The sequence below is a fragment of the Oratosquilla oratoria genome, chromosome 14 (assembly GCF_046742065.1).
Source record: "Oratosquilla oratoria isolate Oo_2021 chromosome 14, ASM4674206v1, whole genome shotgun sequence".
NCBI lineage: Eukaryota > Metazoa > Arthropoda > Malacostraca > Stomatopoda > Squillidae > Oratosquilla > Oratosquilla oratoria.
Genome location: NC_134790.1, coordinates 53,253,544 through 53,276,043, shown reverse-complemented (window position 1 = coordinate 53,276,043; position 22,500 = coordinate 53,253,544). Strand labels below are relative to the sequence as shown.

At 40.3% G+C, this 22,500-nt stretch overlaps 1 protein-coding gene across 1 annotated transcript in view; it reads left to right on the top strand.

Moving 5' to 3' along the window:
- The window catches only part of LOC143032874 (glucose dehydrogenase [FAD, quinone]-like), a 298,368-nt gene that overhangs the window by 208,140 nt on the left and 67,728 nt on the right, over positions 1-22,500 (top strand). The window contains exon 3 of the mRNA XM_076198064.1: positions 9,482-9,684. Coding sequence (XP_076054179.1) covers positions 9,482-9,684 — 203 coding nt within the window. The remainder of the gene's footprint in view (positions 1-9,481; positions 9,685-22,500) is intronic.

Genomic DNA, 22,500 nt, shown 5'->3' with positions numbered 1-22,500 from the left:
AACTTCACAGAGTTCAGACGATGAAATTGAATCCTTCTATGATGATTTAAGCCAGGTAATGGATCAAGAAAAAAGTAAGCATATGTTGGTAATAGATAGGCGACTTTAATGCTAAAGTGGTGAAGAAGATGGGAGATGAGTCGTGCAATGGGAAGTTTGGAGTAAGTGAAAGAAATGATGGGCGAGACGTTAGTCAATTTTATAGAGAACTACAACATAAGGATAATGAACACTTTCTTCTAAAAACGTGTACGTCGTAAATGGACCTGGAGAAGTCCAAGTGGAACAACAAAGAACGAAGTAGACTTCATATTAGGAGATGGGGGCAAGAGCGTTAGCAATGTTACGGTCATAAATGAAGTCAACATAGGTAGTGACCATAAAATAGTAGGTTGTACAGCTAAATTCAATTTCAGAGTCGTGATAAATAAATTAGTTTTAAGAAAGAAAATAAGCCTTGCAAAGGTTAAAGGTAATAATAAAAAAATTCAGTTAGAAATTAAAGATAGAGTATAACTCTTAGAACTAATAAGGACACCGTCGAAGATATTAATTTGAATTTAGTGAATATCATTAGGAATTCGGCAAAGTAGGAAGTACAAAAAGTATTAGAGAAAACAAATACTCGAAAGCTACAAATTACCTAATTAAAAGAAGAAGGACCATGTAAACTAAAAACAGGAGATACGAAATAGAAAGAGTAGAACTAAACAAACATATAAACAAAAACCAGAGATCAGAGAAAAGAAATAGAAACATGGATGAAATAGAGTAAACTATTCGGAAAGGTAAAAGTATTAAAGGGACCGAGCGCAGGCATGCTTTAGGAAGACAGCAAATGATATGTTTGAAAGATAGGAATGGAGAAATCATTAAACAAAAGGACAGAATGGTAAAAAGAGTAAAAGAATTTCACCAAGAGCTTTCTTCGTCAAAGACCGTAGTTGAGTCAGTAAATTCATCTGTAGACGTTAGTAGTGTACAAAAGATTACAAAGGAAGAAGTACGATTTGCTCTAAAAATGTGAAGCGAGGAAAAGCACCTGGGGAAGATGGTATATCGATAGATCTGTTGAAAGACGCAGGGAAAGAAGTTTATATTAAGTTAGCTCAGTTCTACACCCAGTGCTTACGTCAGGAAAGCGTTCCTGAATTGTGGTGCAATGCTATAGTGATTTTGCTTCATAAGAAAGGAGACCAGAAGGACCTTAGTAACTATCAACCGATTAGCTTGCTATCAAATGTATATAAAGTATTCTCCAAGATCCTTACAAAGAGACTAAATCAAGTTTTAAATGGAAACCATCCAAGAGAACAAGCAGACTTTAGGACTCTAGACCATTTACAGGCGATGAACCAACTAATCGAGAAAACGACAGAATACAATATACCTCTCTGTTTAGCTTTTGTAGAATACGAGAAGGCCTTTGACTCGGTAGAACAAATAGCAATACTAAACTCGCTACGCAATCAGGGTACAAATAAAGATTTACGCGAAAGGTACCGCTATAATTCGACTACATAAAGATTCAGAGAAGATCAAGATCAACAAAGGAGTACGACAAGGTGATACCATTTCACCTAAATTATGTACAGCTTGTTTGGTATATATTTTCAGAAGGTTGAGTTGGCAAGAGAAAGGTTTGAAGATTAATGGCGGATATTTGAACCACCTAAGATTTGCGGATGACATTATTCTTATTTCAGAAAGAGCAGAAGACTTTCAAGATATGCTGAGTGCTCTGAACAAAGAAAGTCTCAAAGTAGGTTTAAAATTAATAAAACCTAAACAAAGGTAATGTTCAACACGAAAGTTCAAAGTAGAGAGATTATAATTGAAGAAGTTGGAGAGTATAATTATTTAGGCCAGATGGTGACAGTGACAAAAGATCATGACAATGAAATAAAAAGACGCATTACAATTGGTTGGAAAGTGTTTGGTAGGTACAATAAAATTCTGAGAGGCTCTCTACCTTTATGTTTGAAACGTAAAGTTTACTATCAATGCATTCTGCCAGCAATAATCTACGGGTGTGAGACTTGGAAACTGACGAAGGCGATGGAAACAAAGCCAATGACTGCACAGAGGAAAAGGGAGAGATCAATGATGGGAATAACGCTGAGAGACTGAAAGAGAGTAAGTTGGGTGAGAGAGTATACTAGAGTGAAAGATATTGTGGAGGTAGTGAAAGAGAGGAAGTGGAATTGGGCAGGTAAGTTAGTGCGAATAGATGAGTGATGGAGCAAATGTGTTACTGAGTGGACGCCGTGAGATGGGAAACGTGGAAGAGGGAGACCAGACAGAAGGTTGAGACACGAGATTAAGAAGTTTGCAGGAGTGACGTGGTAGAGGTTGGCACGGTCGTGTGAATCATGGAATGCTATGAAGGAGGCCTTTGTTTAGCAGTGGACTCAGGATGGCTGATTTTATATATATATATATATGTGTGTGTGTGTGTGTGTGTGTGTGTATATATATACATATATATACATATATATATATATACATATATATGCATATATATATATGTATATATGTATGTATGTATATATATATATATATAAACATATATACATATATATATACATATATATATACATATATATATATACATATAATATATATATACATATATATATATACATGTATATATATATACATATATATATACATATATATATACATATATACATATATATATATGTATATATATGTATATATATATATATATATATATATTGATTAAAATCAACTGCGCTAATAGATTTAACTATTTTCAGTTGTATCTTCTTAAGTTTAAGGAAGGACTTCCTATCAACTTCATTCAGCTTATGAACGAAATCATCCATGGTGAATGTGAAAAGAAAGGCGCTGGTGAATGCCGATGGTTTCTATTTGATGTGTAACAGCATGTAAAAAACTGTTGACAACGACACCTAAAACTTCGGAGTTTTTTCACCTCGATAAGAGGCTTCCTCAGGGTGAGAAGGACTTCATTGGTGTAGAGGCGATGTTCTAGTCTTGAAGGTCTAGAGGCAAGTTAAGAAGGTGGCTAAGCGGGAGGCTTTTTATACTCGGTCGAACGGTTCAATCGACTCGGTGCGGGTGGAATGCTGGGCTCTGATTGGCTCATGGGACACTTCACCTGATCTCGGGCGGCGAGAGTGAGCTCTGTCTGCTACGCAGCTCAAGCGGCTAGGCCCGGGCAGAATGCTAGCTTGCGATTGGCTGCGGGGGTTCTCCCGTGATCTTGTGCTTACCCCAGGCAGAATGCTGGCTTCCGATTGGCTGCGGGGATTCTCTCGTGATCTGGAGGAGGCTCTGGTTTTTGGCTGGAGATCTTGGCGGCTTGATGGAAGGTCTTGTGTAGGTTGAAGAGGGAGCGGTTTCAGGGGGCGAGCTGAAGGGAGAATAAAATCAGAGTCAAGTTCTATATTAATGGTAGGGTGACGGGAAGTGATGGCTACGGCTTCTGCAATTTGCATACGCCTGTGGTTGGACTCTCTGTGAAGAATAGTCGTGGATTCAATTAGTTTCTGAAGTGGTGGTTTTTTGTCGTGATGATCAATGTAATGCTGAAAGATGGAACCTTGGTTACGGTGGTATTGGAGGCGTCTTCTTAAGGTAGTAGAGGTTCTACCAATGTAGGTGTTGGAGCCGTCACAGCGACTCTCCTGACACGTGAATTCATAGATTACGTTGGTAGAGGCCTCGAAAGGGGTCTTAGGAGCAGTGTTGTTTTTCATAACCAAAGCTCTAGTGAGGTTTGGTTTACAGTAAATTCTAAAGGCAATGGTAGTGGTAGAATCGGTGGGAGTGACTCCTCTTTTTATGATGCCTTTAATGGCATCACACTCTTCTTTATAATGGTCGTGATAATTGTTTCGATGATATATGATGATCTTGTTGTCTGGGGAGTCTGGAACCTGGTTAGGAGCTGTGTATTGTTCAAGCTTCTTCTTGATGAGTCCTTCAATCATGTGGTCTGGATATCCGTTATTGGTTAGAAGCTGTCGGATGCGGTCAAATTCCCGGTGGGTATCTGTCCAGCTACTGCAATGCGTTAAGGCCCTGTTGATATATTCAGCGGCTACAGACCGCTTGTAGGCTTCAGGGCATTCGCCGCGGGCATTGAGACACCTTCCTACGTTAGTAGCTTTAGTGTAGACCTTCGTCCTGAAGCCATCCTCATCTTTGGTGATGTCCAAATCAAGGAAGGGGAGACGTCGATGAATACTGCGTTCACAGGTGAAGGTAAGGCAAGAGTTGTTCTGAAGGGCCATCATCAAGCTGTCGGCATCTTTGTCGTTGGTGGTGGTGATGAAGATGTCATCGATATAACGGGTATAGAGTCCAGGGGGAGGATGGTGCTGGAAAACTTTCTCTTCCACTTGAGCCATGTACATATTTGCGAATAGGACCCCAAGGGGGGACCCCATTGCCACGCCATCAACTTGTTTGAAAAGATCCCCTCGGTGGGAGAGGAAAGGGGCTTCTTTCGTACAAGTCTCCAACATAGCTTTCAGCACGTATTCTTGGATGTCGAGAGCAGGGAGGTCACTTCGGTAGACTCGGTCCAGAATGTAGCTGATGGTCTCGTCTACGTTAACGTGGGTAAATAACGACTCAGCATCGAGGGAAGCAATGTCTTGGCAGGGGGGCGCCGTTCGTAATAGATCGATGAACTCTGCAGCGGAGGAGACAGAACGGCCTGTAGGAACGTAAGGAGATAAGAGATTATTAAGAGTTTTAGCAACAGGATAGGTAGGAGTTGATAACTGCGCTATGATGGGCCTAAGGGGATTCCCAGGTTTATGGGTTTTTACTGTCCCATAACAGTAGCCAGGTTTGAAATCTCCAATAACTTTATTGAAAATTTTTGAGCCCCTATTGGCTTCCTGAATGAGAGTGTTGATCTTTTTCTTTAGACTTTCACATGGGTCTTTCTGTAAGCGCTGGAACTTGGTGGGGTTCTCAAGTAAGGAGTCCATTTTTTCAAGGTAAGTATTGGTGTCTAAAATGACAAAAACAGAAGCCTTATCTCCCTTACGGATGATGATGTCTTTTCTTTCTCTAAGTTCCTTAGCGGCCTCTTTCAATTCCGGAGTGAGTAGAGAACTCCTGAAAATTCCCCTCTTGCGACCGGCTTCACCTACGAGTTCTTGCGTTATAGTAGAAGAAAGGTTTACACGGTCTTCGTTTTGTAAAGCCACAAGTTGGTCAATGAGATTCTCAATTTCTATCCTTTTATTGTCTGGGTGGGGGCGGCTAATATAGTGACAGTTTAAACCTAAATTCAGGAATTTCTCTTGCTGGCTAGTAAGGGTGGCACAAGATAAGTTTATAAAACCTTGCGCTGGCCTTTCATTTCTGACGGGCCCTCGGTGTAGGATGGTGAGCTTTTTCTGGATGCGGGTATCAGCAATCCATAGTTGGCGTTGGCGGTATTCATCCAACAATTCTGCAGCCTCGTTCTTGATGTTGGGATGGTTACTAGCAAAAGCAGACCAAAGGGTTTGCTTCTCTTCTGTAGCTTGCGATAGACGGCCTCGAGCTTCTTCGAGTCTTCTCTGCAATATGGTGTTATGGTGGTTTCCTGTGGGTCGGCGGGGTATAGTTCTAGGGCACAGGTTCTCACGGAGACAATTTTGATTAAAATCAACTGCGCTAATAGATTTAACTATTTTCAGTTGTATCTTCTTAAGTTTAAGGAAGGACTTCCTATCAACTTCATTCAGCTTATGAACGAAATCATCCATGGTGAATGTGAAAAGAAAGGCGCTGGTGAATGCCGATGGTTTCTATTTGATGTGTAACAGCATGTAAAAAACTGTTGACAACGACACCTAAAACTTCGGAGTTTTTTCACCTCGATAAGAGGCTTCCTCAGGGTGAGAAGGACTTCATTGGTGTAGAGGCGATGTTCTAGTCTTGAAGGTCTAGAGGCAAGTTAAGAAGGTGGCTAAGCGGGAGGCTTTTTATACTCGGTCGAACGGTTCAATCGACTCGGTGCGGGTGGAATGCTATATATATATATATATATCAATTCAAGTAACGTAGGTGTCGTAACACACGAATAAATAAAACTTAAACCCACTCTCGGAGAAAGATAAGCTGAGATACAGAGTAAAACCGTATATCTCGACCACTGACTGTGGTCCTCTTCAGCAGTTACAATTATAGGGTACATAGACAAGAGGTTATATACAGAGGAGGAAGGAGCATTGGGGGACTCAGTAAGCCTCAGGTCACGTGCCCCGAGTGAGGTCGGACGTTACAAGTTCATCTCTACAGGACGTAACGTCCAACCTCACTCGGGGCACGTGACCTGAGGCTTACTGAGTCCCCCAATGCTTCTTCCTCCTCTGTATATAACCTCTTGTCTATGTACCCTATAATTGTAACTGCTGAAGAGGACCACAGTCAGTGGTCGAAATATACGGTTTTACTCTGTATCTCAGCTTATCTTTCTCCGAGAGTGGGTTTAAGTTTTATATATATATGTATATATATGTATGTATATATATATATATGTATATATATATATACATATATATATTATATCATATTATAGTATATTATATTATATTATATCATATTATATTATATTATATTATATTATATTATATTATATTATATTATATTATATTATATTATATATCAATAGTGGTACATCCTTGGTTGTCGTGCACGTGTAAGATTAAATCGAATTTGTCTGCGGATCAAGACTACGAGATAATGAAGATTATTAACGCGACATCTGATCCCCATATACGCATATGGTAAAGATAAATGTGGTTAGACACCATCATACACCTCAGGGCAATATTTTGCACATTCACACGAGTGAGCGCGTGTGTGCGAGAGGTTACAAGTTCGCGCCACTCTCCAGGCGTAAAAAGTTTTTATTTATTCAAACTGTTACTGTCCCCCTTGAGCAAAAGGAGGGAATGTGTGTGTGTGTGTGTGTGTGTGTGTGTGTGTGTGTGTGTGTGTGTGTGTGTGTGTGTGTGTGTGTGTGTGTGTGTGTGTGTGTGTGTGTGTGTGTGTGTGTGTGTGTGTGTGTGTGTGTGTGTGTGTGTGTGTGTGTGTGTGTGTGTGTGTGTGTGTGTGTGTGTGTGTGTGTGTGTGTGTGTGCGTGCGTGCGTGTGTATATAATGTCACGGCATCATCATCGTCATATTTTTATCATTATCATATCATCGTATCGTCATATCGCCACATCATCATCATCATTCCCATGCTCTCCATTCTCGAGTTTAACCTCTTTTCTTCGGTTCGAGGGAAATTTTGAATACGCTGATGCAAATCAAACACAGGATTGTGCGTGGTTGAAGGAGGCTATTCGTTATAATTTACAGTCGTCTTCAACCTTTTGGTCAAGATAAATAAGGACCTAACTTTTTTGTTTTGACGTTTGGTATCGGGGCTCTGGAATTTCATTGAAGAATATGGCCCATGTAAAGAAAGGTTTTTTGCATTTTCCGTCTTCTGGGCCGCGTCATCGAGTGACCACAGCTGTTCGCCGCCGGCAGCACCAGTCATTTGTGGGTGAACCGTGAGTACTAATTTTGGTTCTCTAAAAGACCACTGTTTGGCCCCGGTAGTTTGTGACGGAGAATACTGATTTCGAAATAAAATTGAACCATATTATCGGCCGAATATGTGGTATCATTTGACCGAAGAAGACAACTTTTAATACCTCAATTGGCTGGAAAATAATTGTTTCTCAATAGGTCCCTTCCCCAACTTGGAAACCACTGCAGTAACATGGCCTAGTCTGACTTAATTTTCTTTGATATAGTGTCAGAAACGGCCATGGACAACGCGTCGCTCTCCCAAAACCGCATTCAAGAAAACACGAATTGGAGCATGCGTGCTTTGTTCACCATTTGGTTACTTTTTTTTTCTCTGTCGTGCTTTCTTTTTTCTTCTCTTCTTCAAGTTTCCTCTCACGACTGGGTGCCACACTAACGAAAACGTTGTTGTAAACCAGTGGTTCCCAACCGGTGTACCGCGGCACCAAAGGGTGCCGCCAAAATTCATTAAAGCAGCATCAGTGTAAAGATGAGTATTTTCATATTATCCAGGGACAAATTTTTTTTACACTGATGTTGAATCAACAAACTACTGACAAACTAGAATTTAGATTTTCTAATAATGGTGCCGGGGACTTCTGAAAGGCTTGGCAAGGGTTCCTCAAGCCAGAAAAGTTTGGGAACCACTGCTGCAAACGTTGTTGTAAACGTCGTAGAGGAAAGAACTGCCAGAACTTCTAACAATGAGAGAGCAAAAAGTCTTTGTCTTTGAGATACTACTTTAAATCAGCTAAGAATTCCATATCTGACGAATAGAAGTAAAATGAGAATATAAGAATGGCAACACGATATTTTGTCTTCAAAATTCTACCATCGACCAACTACATAGATCATTATTCCGCCTACATTTGTAGGAGTTACCAAACTGAAACGTTTTATATGAAAGCTGAAACGTTTTATATGAAAACTGAATAAAATATTCTAAGCAATTTCCACTAAAAAATTATTACTTAGGGACATGGAACTTGCAACATCAGAAATGAGAAGAGTTCACACTAAATACTAAACATAGGACGACAAACAATCGCCTCTTGTTTTTAGGGCATAGATTTAATCTAGAAGTAGGTTAAAAACAATTCTACGAACCATTTAGTCAATAACTAGAATAAACTTCCTGATGAGATGATAGCACGTAGTACAGTTTGAAATTTTATTATTCAACTAGATAAATATTTAAACAATATTGTTCCTATTTAGTTAATTCGTTTTCGTATTTGTTTGTTTATTTATTTATCTGTCTATATCTATTTACCTGCATATTCATTTACTTATTCATTTACTGATACATTTACTTGTTTATTTACATATCTATTTATTAGTTTATTAATTTTCAATAACGTTTATTTATTTACCAAGTATCCATTTATCTGTTCATTTAACTATTCCTTTAATCATATCCTTATTCAGTTATCAATCTATTCACCTATTCATTCATCTACTTTGCCTTACTTTAGTGCATTTTTTCTGCATCCGACCTCGCTTTGGACTAAATGACCTTCCGTCGGTATGCTTTGCTATACTCATCTTTTGCAATACAATGTAAATGTTTTTGTGTTGGTCTATTTTACACGTTACCAGCTATGTAATACCGACAAGCTTTCGTTCAAAGAATCTTAGGCTGTTTTCCTAATGATGTTTCCAATGAGTTGGCCCTCGTGGGAATGTCCACCACACAAGTTAACTTGCTTCCCAAATGTACTAAACGCATTCATCAGTGTCAAAAGAACAGAAATTATTTTTTCAGAGCACTCCAGCATTCATTAGTCCTAGAAGAGGCCTGTGAAAAATAATGCCTCGTCTCCCCTGTCTATAAGATTTACCATACAAAATAATTATTTTTTATGCTGACCATGCACTTCAGGTTTTCTTTTCCCTCCTTGCAGTTGGTGCTGGATCTGCAGGAGCCGTCGTGGCCAACCGGCTGTCAGAAAACCCATACAATACCGTCCTCCTCCTGGAAGCTGGCGGAGACGAGACCGAAATCAGCGATGTCCCCGCCCTCGCGGGGTACTTGCAGCTCTCCAAGATGGACTGGCAGTACAAGACGGAACCTCAGGACCAGGCTTGCCTCGCTATGGCTGGACGGGTCAGTAAATAAACTGTAAAGTAACACGTGCTAACACATAAAACCCCCTCGCTTCTGTAACGCTATTCCTTGGCATCCAAAAACAGATGTCAACGCCAAACGAAATCGTACAACATCCACTAATCACTACTATTTTTCGGTCTGTTGACCTTCTTGAAGGTATTTTGTAAACAATAACCAGCGCTTCTATCCTTGGGAACAACATCGCGCCGAAAAGGTAGATATCAGAGCGATAGTATTTCTATAAAAACGATCAGCATCCTTTTCTTATGGAGATTAGTTTCCATGCATAAAAGAATGTAAAATGACTGGTCCGTAAGAGTGTCGCCATAGTCCTTAAAATAGTGACTGCACAAAACACAGTTAATACCCCATACGGAATGACCATCTTGGAAGCTGTCTTGAGGCCCCCGGGATCTTGATCCCCCCGGGATACCAGGATCACTTACCTCCGGGAGCAATATTCTCCTCGTTGAATAAGGAGTGCCTATTTCCTGCACGTTGCATATATCTGCTGTTTTAGATACTATTTTTTTTCCTGTTTGTTATCCTATTCTCTTTTTTCCTATTACTTCTTCCTATTTGACACTCTTGGGTCCCGTGGCATCCTTCTTGCATGAGCGACGATGCGACGACTTTCTCCCTCGACCTTACATACGCGTAAGCACCACGGCAGCTGCGCCCCGCCCAGACACGTCCTCACCCTTTCACTACTGACAGCGATTCGCGCGTTTTATTCACCAGAGGACCTTCTCTTCCTTCTCCTTCTCCTTCTCCTTCCCCTCCTCCTTCTCCTTCTCCTTCTCCTTCTCCTTCTCCTTCTTCGAATACGAGTATTTCACACTTCCATACAAAGCTCCTACTTTGTGGGTTCACCTGACTCCCTCACTCGGTGATGTTGTTTACAGAATATATTTTTGACTAATACAACAAAATTTTATACAACTTAGGTGTCGGTTCTAAACAAAACGATATATCGATCGACACCCCGTTTTGTCCCGAGTCCGTCCTTGAGCTGAATAAAACCGTCACCACCGCCATTTCCAATACTTTGTGTAAGTTATGACATCATATTAAAGGAAGAAATAAATATTGGTCCCCCTCTACATTGTTCCTTGTTTCTACTAAGTCCCTTGTTCTACCCTGCAGAGTTTCCTCTCCTTTCTCATACATAAAGTTCTTTCACCTTCTTCGTAAAGGTTTCTTGTCCTTCCCCACACATCTTCTTTCTCATCTTTATGAGATTCTTTACTTTTCATCAGCTTTCTGTTTCCTATCCAGTGCTACTTGACCCCCCCTGTTACAAATTTACCTCACATTCCATATAGAGCTCTTTGTGCTTCCATACCTTGTCCTTCCCTAGCAATATTCCGTGTTTCTTCCCCTGAAATTCTTTGCCCTTCTTGTACCTCCCCATTATATCTTTTATTTTCCCAAACATGCCATTCCTTTTCAATGCCTTTGGGTTTCATGGGTTCTCTCACAAAGGACTGCGTCCTTTCCCTTACAAGCCTTCAAGTTCTGAAAGTCCCATATCCGTTCCCGCAAAATTCCACACCCTTTCCCTCAAAGTTCCTTGCAGTTATCCATGAAGGTCTACCGTATGCTCTTCACCACATATGATCAAGGCCTTCCAACGAAATTCCAGTCGCCTTTCACACACACACATACACACACACACACACAATTAAACCATACCAACAACCAAGAATATGTGGAGTTACCATATTACAGTAAGGCCCATGTCCTTCACCACAAATTTATTAAACTATTTCGTACAAACCCCGTAAAAAAAATTATGGCGACTGCGTGCGTTTCTCTGAGGCAGCCTTTACTCGAGGGAGAAGTCGTCGGGTCCAGATTGTCAGTTCTGACCGTCGTCCACTCGCAAGATCTCACAAGATAGGCGAACTTTTCACCCTAGAGCCAACAGGAAAAAGTCGACCAGTCGACCTTCGCTCCAGGACTTCGTTCTACTCACCCGACCCAACTAGCATGACTGTGGGGCCGAAAGAACTTCCCCTCCCCGTCTCTCCGCCTCCCTGCCCCCTTTTTCTTCCCCGCCCCTATGCGGTCAGACGACTTTTACCCACTGGTAACATCCGCACCCCTTTCTTTCTCTTCTCTGTTTCACCTCTTCTGCTTTTCTTTTACAGTATTTTGCTTTCGCTTGTTTATAGACTGTTTCTTCTATGCAAGCAGGTTCTTGCCCCAAAGTTTGGTTCATTCATTCTCTCCATCGTCTTTGGACTGACCTTTCATGTGATTGTTTAACCGTATCAATGAAAATATTGGTTTCATAACTGTTCCACTTCCCTTTTTATTTTTGTTTCTATGCGTACTTTTCTGAAAAAAATAGATAAGTAGATAAATAAGTAGATAATAGATAAATAGAAAATAGATAGATAGATAGAAAAAGATAGATAAATAGACAAATGAATAAATAAATAATGAATAAATAAAGATAAATTAACTAATAAATGAATGGATAAATAAACAAACAAATAAACAAAAATAAAGATAAAGACTAGAAATGGGATGACCAATCAACAGCTTCGCAAATGAGAGATGCCACGGGAGGGATAATTGATATGGGGCTGCAGGAATCTGTACAAAGCTATGGGTATGTAACTCCAGGCACGGTATGGTTTTAGCCGCATGAAATCAGATATCTAGATGGATTTGACAGGAAAATAGTTGCATTTTGTATAATTTGCGAATATGTACTTGCTGATTTTGATTAGAGGAAATTATTACACCATATCTATCACCTGCAGTTGATTCTATTAAATTTACTTTAGAAATTGAAAAAAATTGTACCTTACCTTTCTTAGATTGCACTATCCTACATCATGACAATAACCTTAAATTCAAAGTATATTGTAAACCAACCAATGTAAGCTCATATATCCATTATTATAATTCTCATCCAAATATTAGTAAACGTTCAGTTTTTTCTTCAATGTTTCTAAGAACTTTTCGTATTTGTAGTCCTGAATTTATTGATGACGAAATCAGAAATGTTTTTAACATTGGACTACAATTAAAATACCCTAAGCAATTCCTTAATATTGCTTACAATTTTGCAAGGAAATCATTTTTAACTCCTCAGCCTAAATCAAATTTTAGTTATAATGTTTTAATTTTGCCATTTCAAGAAAATTTGTTCAGTGTCACAAAATTATTAAAAAGATTTAACGTAAAGGCAGTTTTTAAAAATGATAGTACAGTAAAACATAAGCTCATCAACAATAGTATTGAAATTAAAAAAGGATGCATTTATAAAATTCCTTGCAAAATGTGTAATCAATTTTACATAGGTCAAACTGCCAAACCCTTAAACATTAGAATTGAACAACACAAGAAAAATGTTAGGGATGGCAATAATTCTAGTGGAATATTCAAGTATATTGAATTGAATAATCATCCAGTTGATTGGGGGTAATGCACAGGCAATCTATTATACCAACAACATAATAGCAAGAAACTTAATAGAGTGTAGTTTGATCCATACCACCAGTGATCAAAATACCAACCTACACAAGGGCTTATATAAACTTGATAATTTTATCTGTCAAGAAATAAGCAAAATAATATCAGGTAAAATGTAACCCTGCGACTGTGACCTAATGTCGCCCTACCATCATTAGTAGACGCATTTACCCCGTGCGACTGTGACCTGATGTCGCCCCACCATCATTAGTGTATTGACATTGACCTTCCGCCTTCCAGGGGGTAATTATCCGCTACCCTTATTCAAACTGCCCTTGTTCCTTTTTCCATGTATATATCACCTATGCATCTCTATTATTATGTATTTTTGCACTGAAGATGTAATATACGAAAGCGCTCTGCTTCGTTAGTTTCTTTTTCCAAGTGGTCTACTTTGCATATATATATATATATATATATATATATATATATATATATATATATACATATATATATACATATAATATATATATATAATATATATATACATATAATATATATATACAAATAATATATATATATATATAATATATATATATACATATAATATATATATATATACATATAATACATATATATACATATAATATATATATACATATAATATATATATATATATATATATATATATATATATATACATATATATATACATATATATATATATACATACATATATATACATACAATATATATATATATATGATATATATATTTATATTATATATATATACATTATATACTATATATGTACATATATATATATACATACATACATACATATATACATACATATATATACATATATATATATATATATATATATACATATATACATACATACATACACATATATATGTATATATATATATATACATACATACATATAGATACATACATATATATATATATATATATATATATATATATACATATATACATACATATATATATATACATACATATATACATACATATATATACATACATACATATATACATACATACATACATATATACATACATACATATATACATACATATATATACATACATATATATATACATACATATATATATACATACATATACATATATACATACATATATATACATACATATATATACATACATATATATATACATACATATATATACATATATACATACATACATATATATACATACATATATATATACATACATATATATATATACATACATATATATATACATACATATATATATATACATACATATATATATATATTTACTTTACTTCTAACACCTCGGCAATTCCACTGGATTATTTTCATTTTTTTTTTTTTTTTTTTTTTTTTTTTTTTTTTTTTTTTTTTATCTGTTTCGGTTTCTTCCTTTCTTGGCCTTAGTGGGAGAGGTGTGTTTAGTCCCGGATTTTCGTTCTGGGGTAGAAATGGGACTTAAAAGTCGCTTATTGGAAACGGAGGTCTCCATGTGGACATCCTCTTCCGTACGTGTAAGCACACGCTTGGGAAGCTCTGGGATGGCCGGGGAAGGAAGGTGCGAGTGAGTTTGCTTGGTAGTTGGGCGTTGATCTTTTTCCTTGTTGGAGTGTTTGCTCTCTGTTTGTGTTTCAATGGTTCTATAGGTTTTCTTTACTGCCGAAGCATAGGAAGTTGCTCCGGAGGTACTAGTTGGGGTAACTAGTCTTTCCATCACACGCTTCCTTGCTTCGTAAAAGGATATGCCGCAAGTTGCTTTTTCGGTATAAATTTGTTTTTCTATCTTGAAAGTGGGACAGTCTCGGGAGGTGGATGCATGATTGTTATTGGAGGGACAGTTAACACATTGAAACACGTTAGCAGAGCAAGCATCCGTAGGATGTTCGCCTGCACACTTACCGCATACGACTGATTGTTTGCTGCAAAATTTGGCAAGGTGACCATATTTGAAGCATTTGTTGCAGCGTAACGGGTTAGGGACATATGGTCGTGTTGGGACATGAATGTATCCAATTTTGACGTGGTCAGGGAGGGTTGTTGAATTGAAAGTTAGAATTATGAGGGGCGTGTTCACTCGCATGTTCCTTTCTCGGTCCAGTCGCGTTATGAATTTGACATCTAATATTCCTTCAGATTTCATTTCATCGAGGATGTCACACTCTTCCATGGTCATCAAATCTCTGCAGTGGATTACTCCTCTGCAGGAGTTGAGTGACCTAGGGAGGGATGTAACAACATCGAAGGAATGAAACTTCCTGGCCTTGAGAAGATCGCGTGTAGCTCTCCCATAGTTGGTGGTAACTTGGAGGTCTCCGCTTCTAAGCTTTTTAACTTGGCTAATATCATTGGTAAATTGAGACAGACATTTTTTAAGCATAAATGGATTGAGGTCAGCTAATCGGGTTTGGTCGGAATGTAGAAACACATGTCTAGCCTTGTCCGGGTCGATATTAGGGTCGTCAGGGGAAGTCTTCCTAGTTTGCAGGGATGGAGTTGAGGACTCCATCCTGCGCGTTGGGGTGGGGGAACGAGCCCCCTGGTACACAGAAAAATGTGCTCAGCAGAGCAAAATATAATATAACGGGGGTCACACAGCTTCCTTTGGCGACTGGTGACAGCCGCGTAGTAGGACCACTGTGTGCCCAGTGGGTACGGGGTCTACACTACTTCTAAACTACGACAGAATTTACTAGATTTCGCCGGGCCGGATGACGAAGAAGTCTCACGAGCCAACAAGGGCTCGTGCGGATCCCGGAGAGCTACGAAATGACGAGAAAATGGTATAAGGTCAAAGTGCTGGGAAATGCCCAGAAGTGGGTGGCAGTGTTAACTACCAACAAGGCTATCCAACGTAAAGTTGGATTGCGTGAACAAGTTAACTCTAGGGAGTAGCCCTAGCGAGTATAACTATGCTCGTGCAAGTACGGACTGTCTGCTGCTAAGAGCTGCCGACGTCTGATGGGGGTTCCGATGGGGGTGACCGCCCTTTAGTAGTGGGTCGAAGTGGGCGGAGCTATGACGTGGCCTGGTCAGCTTCGACTCCGGCTTGAAACAGGATTGAACCAACAACCCATTTAAGCTGGTAGCAACTTGTTTACTAGAACGAGGGAGGGGGGTTAATGGGTCGTTTGTGAGAGCCGTTGAATGGTCGTGGTTTGGGGGGCGGGGGAATTGATAGAAGAAAATGACGGTAGCGACTAGTGACTATAATACCCCCTGTCCAGCGTAAAGGGGTGGAACTGGGTTAAAGGTTCTTTAGTCACTGGGAGCTGTCTGGGCGTCCGCTCCTCTGGAGAGAGTGTCTGCCAGGATGTTGTCTTCACCCTTGATGTGACTCATCCGGAAGTTAAAAGCTTGGAGCTGGAGAGCCCACCGAAGAATGCGTTGGTTGGTGAGTCTGGTCTTTTCAATAAAGATGAGAGGGTTATGGTCACTGTAGACAAGGGTCTGGTGTCCAGGATAGCTTAAATAACACTCGAAGTGCTTGAAGGCAGAGACGAGGGCCAAGGCTTCTTTTTCCACCGTGGAGTAGGAGCGTTGATAGGGCAGTAATTTGGCTGAGTAGTAGCTAACCGGGTGGAGAGTGGGGGAGTGGTCGTCGTCTTGGAGAAGGACACACCCTACCCCCTCTCCCTCTATTTGTGGAACGATGGGGCGTGAGTAGTCGGGAGTCCTAAGTACGGGCTCGGTGCTCAGGAAACGTTGGAGGGCTTCAAAGGAGTCTTGGCAGGCAGGGGACCAGACAAACTTCTCTTTAGGGCTGGTCAGGGCTGTGAGGGGGGCCGCTATTGCCGAGAAGTTGCGGCAATAGCGACGGTAGAACCCTGCCATTCCCAGGAACCTTCGGAGCGATTTCCGGTTGACTGGGACAGGGAAGTTGAGGATGGCCTGGATGTTGGCCATCTTGAGTCGGCACAGCCCGCAGCCAACCACATGCCTTAATCAGGTGATTGTAGCTCGGCTGAACTCTGATTTGGACAAGTTGACCACGAATCCTGCGGTGGAGAGGCGATCTAGAAGGGAGTTTAGTCTGGTGAGATGGTCTTCCCACGAATCTGCCAAAACAAGAATATCGTCAAGATAGGCAAAAGTGTTATCTAATCCAGAGATGGTATGATTGATGGCCCGCTGAAAGGTGGCGGGAGCGTTACACAGGCCAAAAGGGAGGACCAGGTATTTATACAAGCCAAGAGAGGCTACGAAGGAGGAGAGAGTTTGGGCTTCAGGAGTCAGTTTGATCTGGTGGTACCCCTTGATTAGGTCTATCTTGGAGATGGAACGGGACTTCCCTACCCGGTCGACTAGAGTGTCGATACGGGGTAAGGGGTTATCGGTCCTTCACTGTAGCGGAGTTCAATCTACGGTAGTCCACGCAGAGTCTCCAACTTCCATCTTCTTTGGGGACCAGCAGAGCAGGGGATGCCCAGGGAGAGGAGCTTGGTTCTGCCAGACGATGTTCCACCAGGTAGTCTACCTCAGCCTTCATAATTTTGAGTTTATGGGGGTTGAGACGATAAGGGGCTTGGTAGATAGAAGTGTTAGGAAGAAGTTTTATGTCGTGTTCAACCGTAGTACATAACCCTGGGTGGTCTGCGAAGACGGTAGGGTGTTTTTGGAATAGAAGGGTTAGATCCTCCTGTTGTTTTTGGTTTAAGTGGGCAAGGAATGAGGATGGGTTAGAGAGGAGGGAGGAGTTAAGCTGGAGAATGGTAGGATCGTTATTTTGTACTGGGAGAACATAAGAACATAAGAATAAAGGAGACTGCAAGAGACCATAAGGCCTACACTAGGCAGCTCCGAATCCATCACCACCTGTCGTCCCCATCCATAAAGTTGTCTAATCGTTTTTTAAAACAACTGATAGTTTCAGCGCTTACTACATGGTTACTAAGTTTATTCCATTCATCGACCACCCTATTAGTAAACCAATTCTTGCCTATTTCCTTCTTAAACCTAAATTTGTCCAGTTTATACCCATTACTGCGAGTCCTGCCCTGTTGTTTTATTATGATGACCTTGTTTGCATCACCCTTGTTATAGCCTTTGATCCACTTGAACACTTCTATTAGATCACCCCGCACTCTGCGTCTTTCCAGAGAGTGTAAGTTTAGGTGCCTAAGCCTCTCTTCGTAAGGCAAATTTCCGAGTCCATGTATCATTTTGGTCATACTTCTCTGTACTGATTCTAGTGAATTTATGTCCATTCTGTAGGACGGAGACCAAAACTGTACCGCATAGTCAAGGATGGGTCTAACTATCGCTAGATAGAGTTTAATAATTACCTCTGCACTTCTATTCGTTACCGTCCTAGCAATGAAACCTAATGTCTGTTTGCTTTATTTCTGGCGCTAATGCTAAGTCCCTCTCGCACTCAGATTTTTCTAAAAACGTGTTATCTAAGATGTATCTATTTTCGGGGTTGTGTAGCCCTACGTTTAACACGCTACACTTAGAGATATTGAAGTTCATTTGCCATTTCACCGAGCATTGATTCACCTTCTGTGTTTTGGTTACAATTGATAGGTCTCGGAGAGTCATCAGCAGGTTGTCTCCTTAGGTATTCTTTCATCAGATTTACATGAACAAGTTTGGAGCCTTTTCGCCTGTCAGGAGTAAGAACAACGTAGTTGAGTTTATTAAGGCCGTCAGAAACTATATAGGGACCTTGAAACTTGTGGGTGAGGGGAGCTCCAGGTATGGGCAGATACAGGAGTACCTCGTCACTGGGTTTAAAGGTTCGAACTTTGGTTTTCTGGTCAAAATAGGATTTCATTTTGGTTTGAGACGCGGCTAAGTTCTCTAAGGCAATGCTTCGGACTACTTTCAGTCTGTGTTTTAATTTATCAATATACTGGTTCACCGTCTGATTGGGATATTAAAGGGCCTCTTGATACCACTGTTCCTTAAGGACCTTAAGGGGTCCTCTTATTTGGCGACCGTACAGCAGTTCGAAGGGAGAAAACTCTAACGAGGACTATACAGTTTCCCTTACGGCAAATAATATGAGGGATAGTCCCTCATCCCAATTAGAAGGGGAATTTAAGCAAAATTTCCGAAGCATGGCCTTGAGTGTCTGATGGAACCGTTCAAGGGCGCCCTGAGTTTCAGGATGATAAACGGTGGATAGGGTTTGGGTAATGCCTAATTCTTCTAGTACATTGGTAAAAAGGTCACTGGTGAAGTTTGTTCCTCTGTCAGATTGGATCTCTTTGGGTAGACCCACTTGAGTGAAAAAGTTTAACAGGGTGTTTGCTATGACTCGAGCATTAATTTTCTTCAGAGAAAAATCTTCATGGTACCTAATTATCGGACACATTACAGTGAGGATATATGTATATATATATATATATATATATATATATATATATATATATATATATATATGTATATATATATATATATATATATATATATATATATATATATATTTTTTTTTTTTTCTTTTTTTTTTTTTTTTTTTTTTTTTTTTTTTTTTGTCTTGGGCCATGGCCCCACACAATCGATGATGATTTTTTCAAATGGTTCACCAGAGACGGGGATGGGGTTCAGAGGAGCTTGTGGGATTTTCTGGTTGGGTTTTCCCACCATCTGGCAACTATGGCAGGTCCTAACGTAATCAGTGACGGTCTTCTTTAGACCGGGCCAGAAAAAGTGCTCATTTATTCGATCGTAGGTCTTGCAAATACCTAGATGTCCTCCAGAACCATCATGAGCAACCTGGATGATACTGGGTTGGATAGAACGAGGGATGACAATTTGGTGTCGTTCGGCCCAAGTATCGAGATTAGAACGGGAAGGGGGTTTGGTTATTCTCATTAGGATTCCCTTTTGGTAGTAGAATCCAGGGAAGTGGTCAACTTCTAGGGAAGTGGCTGCTACTCTGTGGAAGTTTTGGAGGGTGGTATCCTCGAGCTGAGCTCTGGATAGGTTTTCAGAGGATATGATTTGGTTAGGAAGGTCAAATATACTGGGCAGTGGGGGGTCTACAGGACGATTTTGTGAGCGGGTTACCGCACACAGAGGAAAGATATCGGGATGCAAGTGGTCTTCTACCAGAGTAGGGATTAGGTCACAGGGAGTATTTACTATTTCGGGCGGAGGGACTACTAGGGAGCCGGCGAGATCGTTACCAAGGATGAGATCAACGCCTGAAATAGGAAGGGGTTTGTGCTTGATACCGATCTTCACTTTCTTTTGAAACAATTTACTCTTGAGGAATACATTGATCAGTTCTGTGGACTGAACCGAAGACAGATCACTTATGGTTACTTTGGGTCCAGTGATTCTGGTCCCAATCTTAGGTAGAGCAGATTTTTTTTATAATGGACTGAGCGGCACCAGCGTCTCTAAGAATAGTAATGGGGAGAAAAGGATTGCTACGTGAGAGGGCGATTTCACCTTGAGATTTGAAATATTGGAAAGGATCTTTCTGGGATTGAGAACCAGCCTTTACAACATGGGACATGGGTCTTGGAGGGTCTTGTGAGTTAGATAGACTTTTCCTTGAAGGGGATTTACTTTGACGTTTATATGATTCTTTTTGCTGGTTAGTGAATGAGGAGGTTCTACAGCCTGGAGCTTGACATCGAGAAATATGGTGACCAGGTTTCTTACAGTAGCTACAGGTATCGGAGGAAGGAGGGGTATAAGAGAACTTATCCCTAAACCGCTTATCATCCTGAGACGCGAGGGAATCTGCTGATGACTTTACACATGGACGCTCGCGTTTCGATCCCAACCTGTGCACCACCGTAAATTGATCGGCCAACAGGGCAGCCTCATTCAAGTCTAGTACATCCTTGTCAGTGATATACATCATTACTTGGAATGGAATTCTTCGTTTGAACTCCTCAATGACCATCAAGTTTACCAATTGATCATACGTATTAATTTTACGGGAGGAGAGCCATTGCTTGAAGAGCTTTAGCTTTTCAGCAGCAAATTCTACATAAGTTGAAGTTGAAGTTTTTAACAAGTTTATAAATTTTTGCCTATATGATTCTGGGGTAACTTGATAGGTATTAAGGATGCTGGTTTTGACTCTCCTCAAGAATGTTAAAGACCTTGACGGCGGTTCCTACTAGTTTACTTTGAATAAGCCATATCCATTCTTCCTCGGACCACTTGAGGTGTACTGCGAGTCTTTCGAACTGTCGAAAGAAGTACTCTGGTTCTGACTCGTCAAAAGGGGGGATAGAGGCTATGTTGTGGTGTAGTTGAACGGAAGTCTTTGTCTCTATTATATTGAGCTAATTCTATCTCGTGTCTCTGTTCGCGTTCTTTCATCTCACGTTCAAATTCTTTCATCTCACATTCATGTTCTCTCATATCACGTTCATGTTCGCGCTGACGTTTACCCTCTTCTTGCTCATATTCAATTTTCTCTCTAACTTAAGTCTTTCTAGTTCTAAGGAAACTATTGATCTATTCATTTAGTCAGGGGTAGGGCGAATAATACTAGGATTTGGTGGGGTGTTTAGTGTTAGGTCGTGTGTGGCTGTCTCTGCAGTTTCTACTTCCGTGTCTGATTCTACATCACGTCCTGTCGTCTAACTAGTGCCGGGAGGTAATTGATAGGCGCCAACATCTAAGACTTCCATGTCAATTAGGCGACAATGCTTTTAAGGTCTGTTTTGTTAAGAGAAGGAGGGACATTTATATGATAAGTTTGGACCAAAGCTCGCCAGTCTCTCAGTTTGAGATCATCTGCTAGTTGATCCACAGAGGGATTCTCTGTGAAAGTGTCGATTTTGAATACCATTTTGAATGGTGGATTAATTATTTAGGAGAATGATCAAGAATTCCACTCCAATGAATTACGTTAACCAACTCTTGAACTTAACAAGGAATAAACGGGACGTTATTCAATGTTCGGTTAGAAGTGGAATCAGTGGGTTTGAAGTACCCAGGTCAGAAAATAATTGTTCTGATGAATGTATGCTAGTTAGAATACCAGCGCTCAGGACTACCCAACCGAAACTACAGATAGCCTGCATAGAGAGAGTTCGCTTTGAACGAGGGTCGTCGTTCTCCCATCCGGGCGCTGAGCCGTGGGGGTGAACAACGGGTCTGGATTCTAATTAGCACGACTTACTGTGAGAGTATAGAAGAAATTTGGAAATTGCTGGGAGCAAACAAATTCCTTGTACAAATACTAGGTAAGTTTCTACGAGAGTCATAAGCTTTGACTGAGGGCTTACAGTAAGTATAGAAGTTTAGGTGGGGCCGACAGTTAACTCGAGGATTGGTAGTTGAATACCGAGTGAATGGATGAGTTATAGTGGCGCCAAGAATTGCCGGTTCTCCTTTGGAACCATAATGTAAAGAGGTGGGTTGATCG